Genomic DNA, 17184 nt, shown 5'->3' with positions numbered 1-17184 from the left:
TCAGGCTCTCCCTGGCTTGCTCTCCGGGCGCTCGCTCGCTCTCGCTCTTTCTCTCTAAAATAATAAATCATTTTTTTTTTTAAGTGTGGAAGGGCTGAATAATTCTTTATAATAGATCCTTACACAATTTCATCATGAGTTCTTCAAAAATTCAAAAACCTTATATACTGCTATGATTAAACTCTATCTGGTGCCATCTACTCACTTATGTAACTAAGAGTTCTCAGAAATGTATCAATGAAAACAAAATAGAATCAGAGCTAAATCTTTTCCCACTCTGGAAATACATATATTCCTTCAGAGATATTTAAAATAATTGGAAAAAAATGATAACCTTATTTTTTAATTTTTTATTTGTTTAAATAATTTATTTATTCATGAGTGGCATGGAGAGACAGAGGCAGAGACACAGGCAGAGGGAGAAGCAGCCTCCATGCAGGGAGCCCACTGTGGGACTTGATACTGAAATTCTAGGATCACACCCTGGGCCGAAGGCAGACGCTCAACTGCTGAGCCACCCAGCATCCCAACCTTGTTTATTTTATTAAAATAAAGAAGCAATAAAAATTTACTTTTAATCAAATTTTAACACAACTTTTAATACTTATGTTTTCATCAGCTGTATACAACTATTAATTAAAATGTCTCACCCCAGACAAAATTTTAATACTTTAAGCCTTATCGGATATTAACAAAAAATAATTAAAGGTAGATTAAAAGTAGATACATAGCTTTATCGCAAAGATAAAAATATGAAAGGAAAATAAACAATATAAAATCTCCATCACTTAAAATCTTTTTCATAAATATTTTTATTTTTATTTTTTTTTATTTATGATAGTCACAGAGAGAGAGAGAGAGAGAGAGAGGCAGAGACACAGGCAGAGGGAGAAGCAGGCTCCATGCACCGGGAGCCCGATGTGGGATTCGATCCCGGGTCTCCAGGATCGCGCCCTGGGCCAAAGGCAGGCGCCAAACCGCTACGCCAGCCAGGGATCCCCATAAATATTTTTAAATGGATGATGAAAGGCATATCACATTCCTATGTTCTTTAGATTTCACTGGATATATTTGTAAAAGTAGTAAATGAATTTCATTTAAAAATGGCAACCTATAGTGGAAATTATATCTTTTGCAACTATTAAACTTACAATTTTTATTTTTTTTGTTTTATTTTTTTAAAACTTACAATTTTTAGATGGTATCTTAAAACCGTGCAAAGCAATATGTGATTTTTTAAAAAAGAGAATATGGGAGAAAAACAGATTTGAAGACTACTGCTCTACAATAGTGCTTCTCAAACTTTTTAAAAATACACACAGGAAAAAAAACCACACACACACACACACACAGATCTGGGATCCTTGCCTGGCTCAGTGGTTTAGCGCCTGCCTTCAGCCCAGGGCGTGATCCTGGAGTCCCCAGATCAAGTCCCACATCAGGCTCCCTGCATGGAGCCTGCTTCTCCCTCTCCCTGGGTCTCTGCCTCTCTCTGTCTCTCATGAATAAATAAATAAAATCTTAAAAAAAAAAAAATACACACAGATCACCTGGCGATCCTGATGCTTACTATTTAGTGTGCTCCTACAAACAAAAGCCTTACCATCCCTGGGGATCTTATCAGAAATGCAGAATAATATGCCCCACCCAGCTCTCTGAATAAGAAGCTACATTTAGCAAGATATACACACACGCTGCCCAGGACTAACAGCAACACCAGGGAGGTAGTCTGGGAAAGTGACAAAACACCTCTCCCTTAAAACCTCATTTATTCACATAAAGGAGGACTGACCTCAGGCCAAGCTCCCATCTACCCCTCAAGTTTTCACTACTCAGAATGGAAATTGGACTTTAGACTAGTGTCCTTACATCCTTGGAAAATTCTCCTTCTGTCTTCCAAATTAGCCTAGTTACCCTACTAATATCTCTCACTTCATTCTTTTATGAGCAAAAGATGATCCTATTTGTTGCCGATACACTTTCAAAAATAATTGCCTAGGAAAAGAAATTTTGACACAGAATGAGGTACAATAAAGAACAAGTGCCATCAACCTATCTCTAATGCCCCTGAAAAAACCTGGAAATGTGTCAGTCAACAAATATTTTTTGAGCACTATTTTGAGCCAAGTACTATTCTAAGGTACTCAAAATTCAGTTTTAATCCAGATTGGCCTCTGTCTTCGAAGTTTTTATTCTAGGGGGCATACCCTTCAAAACCCCAAAAGATATCTACTAGAATAAAAAATAAGCAATTGCTAGGCAATTCTGTTTTCCTATTATGGCTATTTTTTTTTTAATCACTACAATGTCAATATTACCTGAAATTATTTTCTCATTGCAGACATAAAGTTTTTGGGTTTAACAGGCTATCCATAACTTATGAAACATTTCTAAATATGTAAATTCTGGACTTAAACCTATCTGCTCAGTTCCTAGTAAGTACTGATAGAGAAAACAAACAAACAAAAAGTGTACCTACCATAATACAGGCTGCTATTAGTTCAAAGGAAAAATAGAAAAAAGGATCTTTTTTTTTTTTTTCTTACAGCCTCAAAAACCCTTATATAGTCCCATCCTGAAAACCGAGTAAACCAGTTTGGTTATTCACTTTGTATCCAGAGTTTTATCATCTCCCTGCATTACAATTAAAATGGCTGTATGTGATTTTACTTACCCACAGTCTCTATATGCTTCTGGAGCCAAGGAAAGGACATTCCTGTACCAGAGAACATGCATGATTCCTCTTGCTCATCCTCTGTCTTGGACCTTACCAATTCTTCACTGAAATCACTCATACCTGCTCCAAATTGAGATTATCAGTTCCTTTCTGTATATCTTATTTCACAGAATTCTTAAACAGAAAAAAAAATGCCATCTTTTTATCTAATAAATAACATTCAATTAGCAAAATTAATTATCTACTAGGTCACTCCTTTAAGAAAAAAAAAAGATTTCATTTATTTGAGAGAGAGCAAGGGGGGGAGAGAGGGAGAGAGAAAGAGAGAGAGCCAGTGCACAAGCAGGGGGAAGGAGCAGAGGGAGAAGCAAATCCATCCCCCCCCCCCCCCCCCCCCCCCCGGCCCCAACTGAGCAGGGAGCCTCACTCGGGGTTGGATCCCAGGACCCTGGGATCTGAGCTGAAGGCAGATGCTTAACCGACTGAGTCACCCAGGCACCCCCAGGTAGTTCCTTTAAAGAAGAGAGTAAAATTATGTCAGCAACAGCCAAAATAAATGATCCATTCAAAAAAACTTTTTAATCTTTACTATGTTACAAGAACAAAGATAGATAATATAGTGCACCTTAATAAATACATACATAAATAAAAATAACAGCTCAAGCTTAGAGGAAGAAAAAGCAAAATGATACATAATAATAAAACAACACAACCACAGTAACAGTAGCAATGGTTAATATGTATTGGTCTCTTTCTTTACCACCAAGCTTTTAAATTATCTCGTTAATTCCTATAAAAATCCAGAGGAAACTATAATTATTTTCTTCCATGTTCATATTGAAAAAAAACTGAGGGGCTTAATTAAGTTAAGCCAACATAAGAAAAGTGAAGACAATATTCTAGGACATCAAAGTTGGCATCAAACTACTTGGCATGAATAGTCTTGGGTCCATGTAGAGGAGGGGGTAGGAAGACAGGACTGAGGGTCACCTGGGTGGCTCAGCGGTTGAGCGTCTGCCTTCTGCAAAGGTCATGACCTGGGGTCCCAGGTGGAGTCCCCCATCGGGCTGCCTGCATGGAGCCTGCTTCTCCCTCTGCCTGTGTCTCTGCCTCTTTCTCTCTCTCTCTGTCTCTCGTGAAAAAAATAAATAAAATCTTTAAAAAAAATCAAATTCTGCGGTTTAGGAGCATGGGTTTGAAATAACACCCGAAACACGTGTATTTTAACGAGCCCTTACAGAAAAAGCTCTCCCTTCCCAAATTCTCAAAAACTAAGTGGGTGCCCCCCGCAGTTGCCACGGTAACCATCATAGCTTCTCCACCCCTTCCGCCTCGTTCTCAGAAATAAGGGTTTCAGAACATCAAGAAAAAAAAAACATCAGCAGAACAGGGTGAATCCTAGCGCAGCCCTTCGGGTGCTACTCTGCACGGCGGCGAGGACCGACGGACAAAAGCAGCGGCACTCACCTGCCCGACGCCCAAACTTCTCCGCGGCTCTAACGCAGCGCGGCGACTGGGGCCCCGCGAGAGCTAACCGCCACCGGAAGCGGAGTTAGAGACGCCTCGCTGCGAGCATGCGCAAAGCCGCCCCCTCGCACACCTGCGCTCTCAGGCGGTGCGCAGACGCGGCCCCGCCCCTAACCCCTCCTCCCGCGGGAGGCGTCTCCTTCCGCGGCTCGACCCCGGAAGTGGCTGCGGGCCGCTGCCCCCCCTCGGGGTGGGTCCTGTCTTTAACCCTCTAGTGGGTCCCGGTGGAGGAATGCGGGACTCTAAGTGCCCCTGGAGACCGGGACGACGGGATGATGGATGAGGTGAGCAGTCAGAGGAGCGGAATCGCACCGCACCGAGTAATTCACGGAACCGGGGCCTTTAGAGTTTTGCTCGGCCTAAGGGTTAGGAGGCGTCGGGCGGGGCGGGTGGGGAGGGGACGGGGTCCTGACCGAGATAAACCTGCAGAACCTCTTTTTTTTTTTTTTTTTTTTTAAGATTTTGTTTATCTATTCATGAGAGACACAGAGAGGCAGAGGGAGAAGCAGGCTCCACGCAGGGAGCCCGACGCGGGACTCGATCGCGGGAGCCCTGGGTCACGCCCTAGGCCCAAGGCGGGGGCCGAACCGCTGAGCCTCCCAGGCCGCCCCTAATCTGCATAACCTCTTAACCGCTTCCTCGAAATCTTGTTTTTCTCGTTGATTAAAGTTTTAACTTTGAATTTATATATGTCCCCAAATTTTGGGCAAGAATGTCTTTTTGCCCTCTCGGCAGAGATGGCTCTGGGGACACGTCTGGGGTCATTTTTCCTGAAGAATGTTGATGAACATACGGGAGAGAGGCAGAGAGGCGTCAAAAGTGAGACGATCAGGGCAGCCCCGGTGGCTCAGCGGTTTAGCACCGCCTTCGGCCCAGGGTGTGACCCCGGGGTGTCCGGATCGAGTCCCACATCGGGCTCCCTGCATGGAGCCTGCTTCTCCTTCTGCCTGTGTCTCTGCCTCTCTCTCTCTTTCTGTCTCTCATGAATAAATAAATAAAATCTTTAAAAACCAAAACATGTGGTAGGTGAAGACAGTAAAATGAAAACAACTCATCCATAGTGTAAACAAGATTTAAAAAAAAAAGATGACAAAAATGCAAATATAAAACAAAATGAAGCATACAGAAGGTTTCTAGACTCCAATCTAGAAGAAAACATATTCTAAGAAGCATAAAGATGTCTTTACAATTGTGTTATGCTGAAGAACAACTTAATATAATAATAACATTTTTTTAAGGGCAGCCCAGGTGGCTCAGTTAAGTATTTGCCTTCCACTCAGGTCACAATTCCAGGATCCTGGGATTGAGCCCCACATCAGACTTCCTGCTGGGCTGGGAGCCTGCTTCTCCCTCTGCTCTCCTCCTCTTTGTGCTTTCTCTTTCTCTCTCTCAAATAAATAATAAAATCTTCAAAAATAACATCTTTGAAAAACTGCAAACTTATTTAGAAAATATTGTTTCCACAAACCCTTCAGTGATTGCCACAAACACTCTATTTTATTCCCCGCAGTCTAATAAAGAACAAGCTTTAGACAACCAAACAGTTGGAAAGACATCATCATAAACAGTCTATACTAGATCACAGCTGATAATATGGACAAGATAAAAAAGTGTAGCAAAAATGAAAAGATAAAACAAAGGCAGCTTACATAATAATATAGAGGAAGATACTATCTAACTATAAACTCTCTATAAAGTATATGGATGAAGATCCCACCCCAGGCTCAGAATTGAGGAAAAAAACAAACAACTGTATTCTCAAAGGCATGGCTCCATTTTTTTGCCCATTTGATGCCCCAAACCCCTCATAAAGAAGTTCAAGCAATTGTACAGGAAAGTCCACATGAAGAAAAAAGTTCCTAACGGGTAAAACACCACATGGAGAGAGGCCACATGAAGCCCACAGTCTACATCTTAATTCCATACATCTGAGGCAAACTTTCATGGACCTTGTGACCCAGATCAGTCTACTGCTGAATACAACTGCTTGAGTGAATCTACTTGACAACATGAAGGAGAGGTGAGCTATTCCCACTGAACTCTACAAATTCCTGGCTTCCAAAATATGAGCAAAATAAAATTCCAAAAATAAAATTTTTGTTTGAAGCTACTAAATTATGGAATTGTTTGTTATATGGCAATAGATATCTAAAATACTGGTATCAGCCATTTGTATTTTCCATCTTTCTTTTCTCCATCAGTCTAGTTAGAGATTACCAATTTATTTATGATGTGATCAGAAACAAACTTTGTCAGATGTCAATATTGTAAGAATTGTTGAGACTTATCCCCCCAAATATGATCTATCTTGGTAAACGTTCCATGGGCAGTGAAAAAGCAATGTGCCCTGCTGTTGTTGAGCATCAGTGTCAATGAGGTTGAGGTAGGTGATAGTTTCGTTCAAATCTTCTATCACTGACTTCACATACAGTGCTGCTATTAATTTCTTAGATAGGGGAGTTAAAAATGCATACACTGTGTAGATTCATTTCTTCTTTAGTTTTATCAGGTTTTCCTTTACATATTTGGAAGTTTTATTGATCACATTAAACTGATAGCTCTTATGTCTTTCTGATGATATAACCATTTTATCATTATGAAAAATCCTTTGTCTCTGATAACCCTTCTTTAAAAAAAAAAAAAGACGTTATGTATTTTTTCATGAGAGACACAGGCAGAGGGAGAAGCAGGCTCCATGCAAGGAGCCTGATGTGGGACTCAATCCTGGGTCTCCAGGATCACACCCTGGGCTGAAGGCGGCGCTAAACTGCTGCGCCACCGGGGCTGCCCTCTGATAACCCTTCTTATCTTGAAATGAAATTTCTCTTATATTAATACAGTCATTGCAGCTTTCTTAGCTTACTGTTTGTAGGTTTTATATTTTTCCATCTTTATGTGGTCAACCTATATATGTTTTTTTTAAAGTGATTCCCTTATACACAGTACTTAGTTGGATCTTCCTGTTTTTAATTTAATCTGACAATCTCTGTCTTTTAATTGATGTGCTTTATCCTTTTGTGTTAATTGTAATAATTTATATTGTCGAATTTAAGTTTATCACTTTGATATTTTTTTCAGTTTGTCTCATTAGTTTTGTGTTCCTCTCCTCTGTTCTTCACTTATTGTCATTTCTTTGGATTAATCAAATGCTTTAGTGTTCCATTTGAATTCCTCTGTTGGCTTTTAACTATGCCTTTTTTGCATTATTGTTTTAGCAAAGTTGTAAGGAATTATGCATTCTTAAATTTGATAATTTAAGTTACATCTACTAATATCTACTTAGAGTTAAAATTGTGATACTTCACATAAAATAAAAGAGCCTTACCGTGTATGGCTTTATTTACCACCACTCCTAAGTCCTTTGTGCTTTATTGTCTTATGTGCTACATGTACATTCATTGTCATTTTTACTTTAAATGGTCATAATGTACTTTAAAGAAATTAAGAGAAGAAACATATATATTGCCTTTTTTTTTTATTCATGAGAGACAGAGAGAGAGAGAGAGGCAGAGACACAGGCAGAGGGAGAAGCAGGCAGAGGGAGAAGCAGGCTCCACTCAGGGAGCCCGATGCGGGACTTGATCCCGGGACTCCAGGATCATGCCCTGGGCCAAAGGCAGACACCAAACCACTAAGCCACCCAGGGATCCCCCAATATATTGCCTTTTTTTAAAAAAAATATTTTATTTATTTATTCTTGAGAGACACAGAGTGAGGGAGGCAGAGACACAGGCAGAGAGAGAAGCAGACTCCATGCAGGGAGCCCGACGTGGGACTCGATCCTGGGACTCCAGGATCATGCCCTGAGCCAAAGGCAGATGCTCAACTGCTGAGCCACCCAGGCATCCCTATATATTGCCTTTTATATTTACCTGTTTACTATTTTTAGCACTATCATTCCTTCTAATAGATTATTTTCAAATAGCTGTCAGAAATTCTTCCCATTCCTGCCTGAATGTACATGTTGCTTCTCTCATTAAGAGATAGAGTCCAGGGGTGCCTGAATGATGCTACTAAATTATGCATAACCTAATCTGCATAACCTCTTAACCGCTTCTGTTGGTTAAGCATCAGACTGGTTTCAGCTCAGGTTATGATCTCAGTACCATGAGATTGAGCCCTACATTGGGGGATTAGGACTCTTTCTCCCTCTCCCTCTGCCCCCCCCACCCCCCCGCACTCACTCTCTCTCAAATGAATAAATATTTAAATATAGGGATCCCTGGGTGGCTCAGCAGTTTAGTGCCTGCCTTTGGCCCGGGCCTTGATCCTGGAGTCCCAGGATCGAGTCCCACGTCGGGCTCCCTGCATGGAGTGTGCTTCTCTCTCTGCCTGTGTCTCTGCCTCCCTCACTCTGTGTCTCTCAAGAATAAATAAATAAGGGATCCCTGGGTGGCGCAGGGGTTTGGCGCCTGCCTTTGGCCCAGGGCGCGATCCTGGAGACCCGGGATCGAATCCCACATCAGGCTCCCGGTGTATGGAGCCTGCTTCTCCCTCTGCCTGTGTCTCTGCCTCTCTCTCTCTGTGTGTGTGTGACTATCATAAATAATAAATAAAAATTAAAAAAAAAAGAATAAATAAATAAAATATTTTTTAAAAAAAAGGGAAAAAAAGAGGTAGAGTCTCTTTCTCCATCCCTTGAATCTGGGTGGGTCTTTTGACTTGCTTTGGTGAATAAAATGTGCCAAAAGTGATGTCATACCAGTTCTAGACACAGACCTTAAGAAGCCTTGCATTTTGTGCTTTTATCTTTTAGAAATATAGCCAGCAACTAAGTAAGTTTGGGCTAGATTACTAAATATCAAAAAATACTTGGAATGAAAAAGGCCCATCCCAGCCATGGCAGGAACCACATCTGAGTCACCAGACATGTGAATGAAACCAATTTGGAAGTTTCAGCCCTAACCAACTTCCCATCTTAGTGCAGCCACATGAGTGGTCAATAACACCCAAATCTGAAGAACCAACCAGTTAAGTCTAGATAAGGCACAGAATAGGGAGAAATAATAAATGACTATAATCTTAAACCACTAAATAGGGCAGCCCCAGTGGCTCAGTGGTTTAGCGTCGCCTTTAGCCCAGGGCATGATCCTGGAAACCCAGGATCGAGTCCCACGTGGGGCTCCCTGCATGGAGCCTGCCTCTCCCTCTGCCTGTGCCTCTGCCTCTCTCCCTCCCTCTCTCTGTGCCTTTCATGATTAAATAAACTAAATCTTTAAAAAAAAAAAAACACTAAATGTATCGCATAGTAAAGAAAATTAAAACATTATATCTCTTAGTTTCCATAAAGTATGTCATCATCATTAATCCTGAAGAATTTTTTTTAGCATTGCTTATGATACAGGTCTATCAGTGTTGAATTTTCTGTTTTCATTTACCTAAAAATTTCTATTGTGCCTTCAGTTTTTTGTTTTTTTTTTTTAAGATTTTATGTATTGACACAGAGAGACAGAGAGACCACAGCAGCGGGAGCAGCAGAGGGAGAGGGAGAAGCAGGTTCTCCCCCAAGCAGGGAGCCCAATGTGGGGCTTGATCCCAGGACTCCTGGATCACAACCTGAGCCAAAGGCAGATGCTCAACCACTGAGTCATCCAGGTGCCCTTATCATTCTGGTTTAATATCATTCATTCATCCTCTTATGTATTCCATACCTTTCACATCTCATGTAGCTTTCAATGGAATGAGCTTTCATACGTGCAGGGAACTCTTACTCTTTCTGTATACAATTGATCGGTTTTCACACTTGAATAGTCTTCATAATGGTATTTATGTTCCTGTTCTTAATTCTATACTACATGTATTATTTAACATACTGAAGATTCAGGAAATTTGCTTTGTCTTGTTGTGTGATCTGTAACAGAGGTCTGCGTGATCGTATGTTATCCTGAAGAATATATTTTCTTCTTCTTAATTTTTAAGGTTACCTCCAGGAGTCGCTTTGAACCTACCTGGCATAGCTTAGGAAGATGTTACCTGCTCTGCTGATTTATACTAAAAGGGAAGTTTTTAGGGAAGGTAGTTGTCAAAAAAAAGGTGTCCCTTTGGGGTGCCTGGGTGGCTTAGTCGGTTAAACGACTGCTTTCACTCAGGTCATGATCCTGGGGTCCTGGGATCGAACCCTCTGTTGGGCTCCCTGCTCAGCAAGAAGTTTGCTTCTCCCTTGCCCTCTACCCCTTCCCCTTCTCCTCCCCCCTCTCTCTGCACCCTCCCCCATCACCCTCTCCCCTGCTTGTCTGTGTGCCGGTGCGTGCTCTGGCTCTCTCTCAAATAAATCAATAAAATCTTTTAAAAACAAAAAGGTCTCCTTTGTGACAGTCATTAACTTACTGAGACTTTTGTACCATTAACTATCTCTGTTGGCTAAGAGCCAGATACATTGCTATTTAATTATTTAAACAACATGAATGGGTAACCTTTTAATATATCATTTGCTTCTTAAAGGAACACTGTGGTTTTAACATTTGCCCCAATTTCATAGATGAAGAATCTAAGACTCAGAAAAATCAATGACTTGCCTAGGGTCACACAATTGGACCTCTGGTACCTAGGTTAGTGCTTTTGATTATTTTCCTTGCCTCTGCTGTTGTCTTAGCAAGGAAGTAATTCATATCTGAAAACTGTAAATGGATAAAGCTGAACAGTCTACACTGTGGATATTGAGTTCTACCCACCTCACCTTAGAATCTGTTACACATTTGTTTCAAAGCTCAAATATTTGACTTCTGTGAATATAGTGCCAGGGTAAATTAGGCATAACCGGAAACAGGAACTTATATATCAGTCTGTATACCAGTGGCAATTTCAGATGTTTGAGTTTCTTTCTTTGTACAGTAGAAATTGGGATAATATTTGTCAGGACTAGACAAATAGTGCATGCTGATAGATAGAGAGCCTTGTATATGACTCACTCCCCGTACAACATACCCTTTGACATGACCTTGACATGGCTTTTTGATTGTCAAGAAGAATTTAACCCTGCTGTCCATGCCCAACACAGAACTCCATCCTCCTTGGCTTTTGGAACCAGATATTTGCTTAAATTCCACTTCAGTTATATGATCACTTTATTTAAAATCTGATAGCTTTCTGTTTCTTACTCTATTAAGTCTAAATTCTTGTACTTGATTTTCAAGAGCTTATATAACCTGACTTACTCTAGTTGCCTGAATTTATCTCCCACTACTCTTTACTAGAATCATTTCACTGTGGTAAGATTAGAACCCCTTATTGTCCTTTGAACATTCTGCTCTCTTTTCTCTTATGTCACTTTCTTCACCTGCCCTTTCCTTTCTTTTGTTTTCCTTTTTTTTTTTTTTGGTTAAGATTTTATGTATTTATTTATGAGAGACAGAGAGAGAGGCAGAGACACAGGCAGAGGGAGAAGCAGGACCCTAGGGTCACGCCCTGAGCCAAAGGCAGATGCTCAAACACTGAGCCACCCAGGTGTCCCTGCCCTTTCCTTTTCCTTTTACAATCTGACTCCTATCTACGCACCAAGCCCTAACTCAAATCCTACCATTATCTTTAGTGCTTAGAATTTGTACCTGTGTTGAATGTGAAAATGTATTTTCATTTTAACACTTATTGTGTAGCTGGATTCTGTGTCTGCGTCCCCCACACCCCCAAGTTACAGAGAGAAGTGGTTGGCATTAACAAGAGAGATTTGTTTATCTTTTAGGAGTTTCCACTCTGAAGAATATAATAGAATCCGGAGTCCTCCTGCACTCTTGAGGGTAGGAGCCAAGATTGGGCCTCCTTTAGCACAGGTATAACAAGTGGACCTATCTCTTAGACACTGGCCACAAAGGATGACGTTAGACACAAGAGAAGTCAGAAATCTGGCAAGAGAGAAGATCTCAGGGTGCCCAGCAGGAAATGATACCGTGCAGGCTGACCGGATGGAGTAAAACAAAAATGTGTTTCTTGCTCTTCTGACTCACTATATTGTAACCAATCATAGTGTTTTCATGTTTAACCAAGACCTTTACTAGGATTTACCTGGCTTATAACTCTTCAGTTACCTTTAAAGATAACCATATTTTATCTCTTTCTGTCAATTATTGCAAATTACTTTGCCCCATATAATTTTTTGACAACTTTCTTGAGTTGTAAATGCTGTTTCAAACTAAATAAATTCTATTTAAGTATTTAAATGATACAGTTTTATGAGTTCTGACATAGGCTTACACACCTGAGACCATCACCACAAGGGAAGGAACATAACCATCATCCACAACTTTCTTTATGTTCCTTGCCTCCCTGTCCTGTTACCAAGCAACAATTGTCATTATAGATTAGTTTGAATTTTCCAGAATGTTATATAAATAGAATTATAAGTATATATTTTTTGGTCTGGTTTATTTCACTTAGAATTTCCTTGCCATTACTAGTACCAATAGCTCCTTTATTATTTTTAAAAAGATTTATTTATTTCGAGAGAGAGTGAGAGAGATAGAGTGCCCATGTGTGAAGTGGGGGTGGGGTGAGGGACAGAGCACAAGGGAGAATTCCAAGCTGACTCCTCACTGAGCACAGAGCACTGAGCACAGAGCCAGATGCTGGGCTGGATGCTAGGACCCTGAGATCATGACCTAAACTAAAATCAAGAGTCACCTGCTTAATCGACTGAGCCAGCCAGGAACCCCAGGAATTCCTTATTGCTGAACAATATTCCAAAATTTAATACCTATGTATCTCTCAATGGACACCTGGGTTTTGGTTGATTTGTTTGTTTTTACTATTACAGGTGAAGCTAATAACATTTGTGAAAAGTCTTAGTGAAGAAATAACTTTTGTTTCTCTTGAGTAAATACCCAGGAGTGGAAAAACTGGGTTCATATGGTAGATGTGGTTCAATTTTTAAAGAAACTGCCCAATTGCAATTATAGCCAGCAGTGTCATGAGAAATCCAACTGTCCTCATCCTTGTCAACACTTGCATGATTAGCCTTCTTAGTAATTCTAGTGGATATGCAATGATACTGATTGGTTTTGATTTGCTTTTTTCCTAATGACTAATGATGTTGAATATCTTTTCACATACATGTTTTCCATGTGTGTATCTTCTAAGGTGAAGTGTCTATTTAAATCTTTCATCCACTTTTTTGAAATTGGGTTATCTTCTCATTTGTAAGTTGTAAGACTTATTTAGATATTCTAGGTTTCTTTCTTTTGGATACATGTTTTGCAAAACTGTCTTCTACTCTGCGGCTTACCTTTCTGTTTTCTTAACAGTGAATATAGGAGTGAGCAAAAGTTTTTGTTTTGATGAAGTCCCAATTTATTGATTTTCTTTTAGAGTTTATGTTTTTTGTGTATTTAGAAATTTGTCAAGCCCAATGTCAGGATCATAGGAAACATAGAAACATAAAAGAACTATGTTTTCGGGATCCCTGGGTGGCGCAGCGGTTTGGCGCCTGCCTTTGGCCCAGGGCGCGATCCTGGAGACCCTGGATCGAGTCCCACGTCGGGCTTCCGGTGCATGGAGCCTGCTTCTCCCTCTGCCTATGTCTCTGCCTCTCTCTCTGTGTGTGACTATCATAAATAAATAAAAATTAAAAAAATTAAAAAAAAAAAAAAAACTATGTTTTCTTCCAGAAGTCTTATAGCTTTAGTTCCTACATTTAGGCCTATAATGTATTACCAATCAATTTTTGTATATGTTATGTGGGAAGGGTCTAGGTTAATGGACTTCGTCTATTTCATCCTAGTTGTATCATTTATTGGCATAAAGTTATTCATAATATTCCCTTCATATTCTTCTAATGCCTGTCTTCTTTCTCATTTCTGATATTGATAATTAGTGTCGTCTCTCTTTTTTTTCTTCCTACTCACTCTGAATAGAGGTTCTTCAGTTAATATTGAAATTCAGAGAATAAACTTTTGGCTTCATTGATTTTCTCTATTTTCTTTTTGTTTTCTATTTTTTTGATTCCTGATATTTATTATTTCCTTTCTTCTGCTTGTTTTTTTTTTTTAAGTTTTATTTTATTGTATTGACAGAGACCACAAACAAGGGAAGCAGCAGAGGGAGAGGGAGGAGCAGGCTCCAAATGAGCAGGGAGCCGGATGTGGGGCTTGATCCCAGGACCCTGGGATCACGACCTGAGCTGAAGGCATATGCTCAACCGACTGAAGCACTCAGGCGCCCCTTATGCTAGGGTTTTAATTTGCTCTCCTTTTTCTAGTTTCTTTTATTTTAAATTTTATTTATTTATTCATGAGAGACGCACACAGAGAGAGAGAAAGAGAGAGAGAGAGGCAGAGACACAAGCAGAGGTAGAAGCAGGCTCCATGCAGGGAGCCTGATGTGGGACTGGATCCCGGGACTCCAGGATCACGCCCTGGGCTGAAGGCGGCGCTAAACCGCTGAGCCACCGGGGCTGCCCTTTTTTCTAGTTTCTTAAGGTAGAAACTGAAGTGGTTGATTTAGAAACGTGTCTGGCTTTCTAATATAGACATTTAGGTTTAAGTTTCCCTCTAAAGTACTTTCATAGTATCCCACAAATTTTGATATGTTGTGTTTTCACTTTCATTCACTGTGAAATACTTCCTATTTTCCTATTTGATTTCTTCTTTAACTCATGGGTTATTTAAAAGTTTGTTACTTAGGGGTGCCTGAGTGGTTCAGTTAAGTGTCTGAATATTGATTTTGGCTCAGGTCATAATCTTGAGGTCATGGGATTGATCCTCATATTGGGCTTTACACTCAGTGCAGAGTCTGCCTGACCCTTTCTCCCCTCCCCTCCCCCTGCTTGGTCTCTTTCTCTCTCAAATAATAAATAAATAAAATCTTTTTCTCAGATTTTATTTATTTATTCATGAGAGACACACAGATAGAGGCAGAGACACAGGTAGAGGGAGAAACAGGCTCCCCATGAGGAGCTTGATGTGGGACTTGATCCCAAGACCCCAGGATCACACCCTGAACTGAAGGCAGACACTCAACCACTGAGCTACTCAGGTGACCCATAAGTAAAATCCTTAAAAAAATAAAAGTTTGTTACTTAATTTCCAAAATTTGGAGATATTCCAGATGTTTTTTCGTTATTGACTTCTTTTTTTTTAAAGGTTTTATTGATTTATTCATGAGAGACACAGAGACATAGACAGAGGGAGAAGCAGGCTCCCCGTGAGGAGCCTGATGTGCCACTAGATCCCAGTACCCTGGGATCATGACCTGAGCCGAAGGCAGATGCTCAACCACTGAGCCACCCAGGCATCCTTGTTACTGATTTCTAATTTAATTTCATGTGGTCAGAAAACATACTTCACCTGTTTGGAAAAATTTTAAATGTATTGTTTCATTGGTCCATGATCATGGTAAATGTTCCATAGTCCAAAAAAATGTATATTTTGCTGTTGTTGGGTGGAGTGTTCTAGAGACATGAATTAAGTCAACTGATGGTGTTTAAGTCTTCTATCATCTTATTGACTTTCTGTCTACTTGTTCTATCAATTATTGAGAAAGGGATATTGAAGTCTCCAACTATAATTGTGAATTTGTGCAGTATGTTCATAAGTTCTGTTTTTGCTTCCTATATTTTGAAGCTTTCCTATTAGGTGTATAAACATTTAAAATTGTTATATTCTCTTGATGAATTGATTTCTTTAAATTATGAAATGTTTCCCTTTACTCTTGATAAACATTCTTTGCTGTGAAATCTATTTTCTCTGGAAACAAATGAGCAAAGGGGAAAATGAGAACTGCCTATTTAAAAGGGGGAGAGAGATAGTAAAATCAAGAAACAGATTCTTAATTATAGAGAACAAACTGATGGTTTGGGGAGGATGTGTTAAAAGGTGATGGGGACTAAGAAATGCGCTTGTGATGAGCACCAGGTGATGTATGAAATTGAATCACTATACTGTACACCTGAAATTAATATAACAATGTATGTTAACCAACTGGAATTATAATAAAAACTTTAAAAAAAGAAATCTATCTTGTCTGATTTTTAAAAAAAGATTTTATTTATTTATTCATGAGACACAGAGAAAGAGAAGCAGAGACATAGACAGAAGAAGAAGCAGCTTTCCAATGTGGGACTCAATCCCCGGGCCTGGGATCACACCCTGAGCCAACCATTGAGCTACCCAGGCATCCCTACCTTGTCTGATATTAATATGGCTATTCTAGCTTTCTTTTGATTAGTGTTAGGTTGGTTTATCTTTTTTATTTGTGTTTTCTCATTGGAAGCATATAGTTGAACTTTCCTTTTTTATTTTTTAAAAAAGATTTATTTTTGAGAGAGAGAGACAGTAGGGGAGGGGCAGAAGGAGAGGGAGGGAGAGAATCTCAGACTCCCTGCTGAGCATGGAGCCAAATGGGAGGCTTAATCTCATGATCCTGAGATCATGACCCAGACCAAACTCAAGAGTCAGATGCTTAACCGGCTGAGCCACCCAGGCACCCCAAGTTTTGCCTTTTCAAAATTGAATCTGAAAATCTATGCCTTTTAAAGGAATTTTTAGACCATTTACATTTCATGTGATTAATGATATGATTAGGTTTAAATCTGTGGTCTTCCATTTTACTTCCTGTTTGTATCTTCTGTTTTATGTTCCCCCTTTACTCTTTTTCTGTCTCCCTTTTGATTAATTATGTGTTATCGCCTCTGTTGACTTACTAGCTCTCTCTCTGGGATTTTGTTACTGTTTGTATTGCTATAGCGCCTTTAGCTTATACACACCTTTAGCTTATTACTGTATACCTTCGTGTGATATTTTATCACTTCCCTTGTAGCCTTAGGTCTTTACAACAGTATACTTCCATTTCTCCTCTTCTACTTTCATGCAATTGTAGTCAATTGTATGACTACAATTCCATGAAAGATTATGTGTCTTTTTATTATTGAATTTTAAGAGTTCTTTATTCTAGGTACAAATCCCCTATCAGACATGAATAGCAGATATTTTTTTCTCCCTTCTGTGTGGTTATCTTTTCACTCGTTTGACAATATACTTTGAAGAACAGAAGTT

At 39.8% G+C, this 17184-nt stretch overlaps 2 protein-coding genes across 7 annotated transcripts in view; one reads left to right on the top strand and one right to left on the bottom strand.

Annotated features, from left to right (window-relative positions):
- The window catches only part of TAF1A (TATA-box binding protein associated factor, RNA polymerase I subunit A), a 33022-nt gene extending 28806 nt beyond the window's left edge, over positions 1-4216 (bottom strand). The window contains exons 1-4 of one of the 6 annotated variants that reach the window (XM_055334330.1): positions 4145-4202; positions 3668-3803; positions 3105-3189; positions 2675-2797 (exon numbers count right to left, since the gene is read on the bottom strand). In XM_055334330.1, the coding sequence (XP_055190305.1) occupies positions 2675-2795 (121 nt within the window). In that variant the 5' untranslated portion in view covers positions 2796-2797; positions 3105-3189; positions 3668-3803; positions 4145-4202. Of the gene's footprint in view, positions 1-2674; positions 2852-3104; positions 3190-3667; positions 3804-4144 lie in introns of all 6 variants that reach the window. The other 5 variants (XM_055334329.1, XM_055334328.1, XM_055334325.1 and 2 more) reach the window with 5 other exon arrangements.
- A 137-nt stretch (positions 4217-4353) lies between these two features.
- MIA3 (MIA SH3 domain ER export factor 3) overlaps positions 4354-17184 on the top strand; it is a 78669-nt gene continuing 65838 nt past the window's right edge. The window contains exon 1 of the mRNA XM_055334001.1: positions 4354-4488. The gene's annotated coding sequence lies outside the window, so the exon portion shown is untranslated. The remainder of the gene's footprint in view (positions 4489-17184) is intronic.

This window comes from Nyctereutes procyonoides, unplaced genomic scaffold (genome assembly GCF_905146905.1).
Source record: "Nyctereutes procyonoides isolate TBG_1078 unplaced genomic scaffold, NYPRO_anot_genome, whole genome shotgun sequence".
Taxonomy (NCBI): Eukaryota; Metazoa; Chordata; class Mammalia; order Carnivora; family Canidae; genus Nyctereutes; species Nyctereutes procyonoides.
Note: the sequence above shows the minus strand (reverse complement) of the source record. Positions and strands in the feature narration are given on the sequence as shown.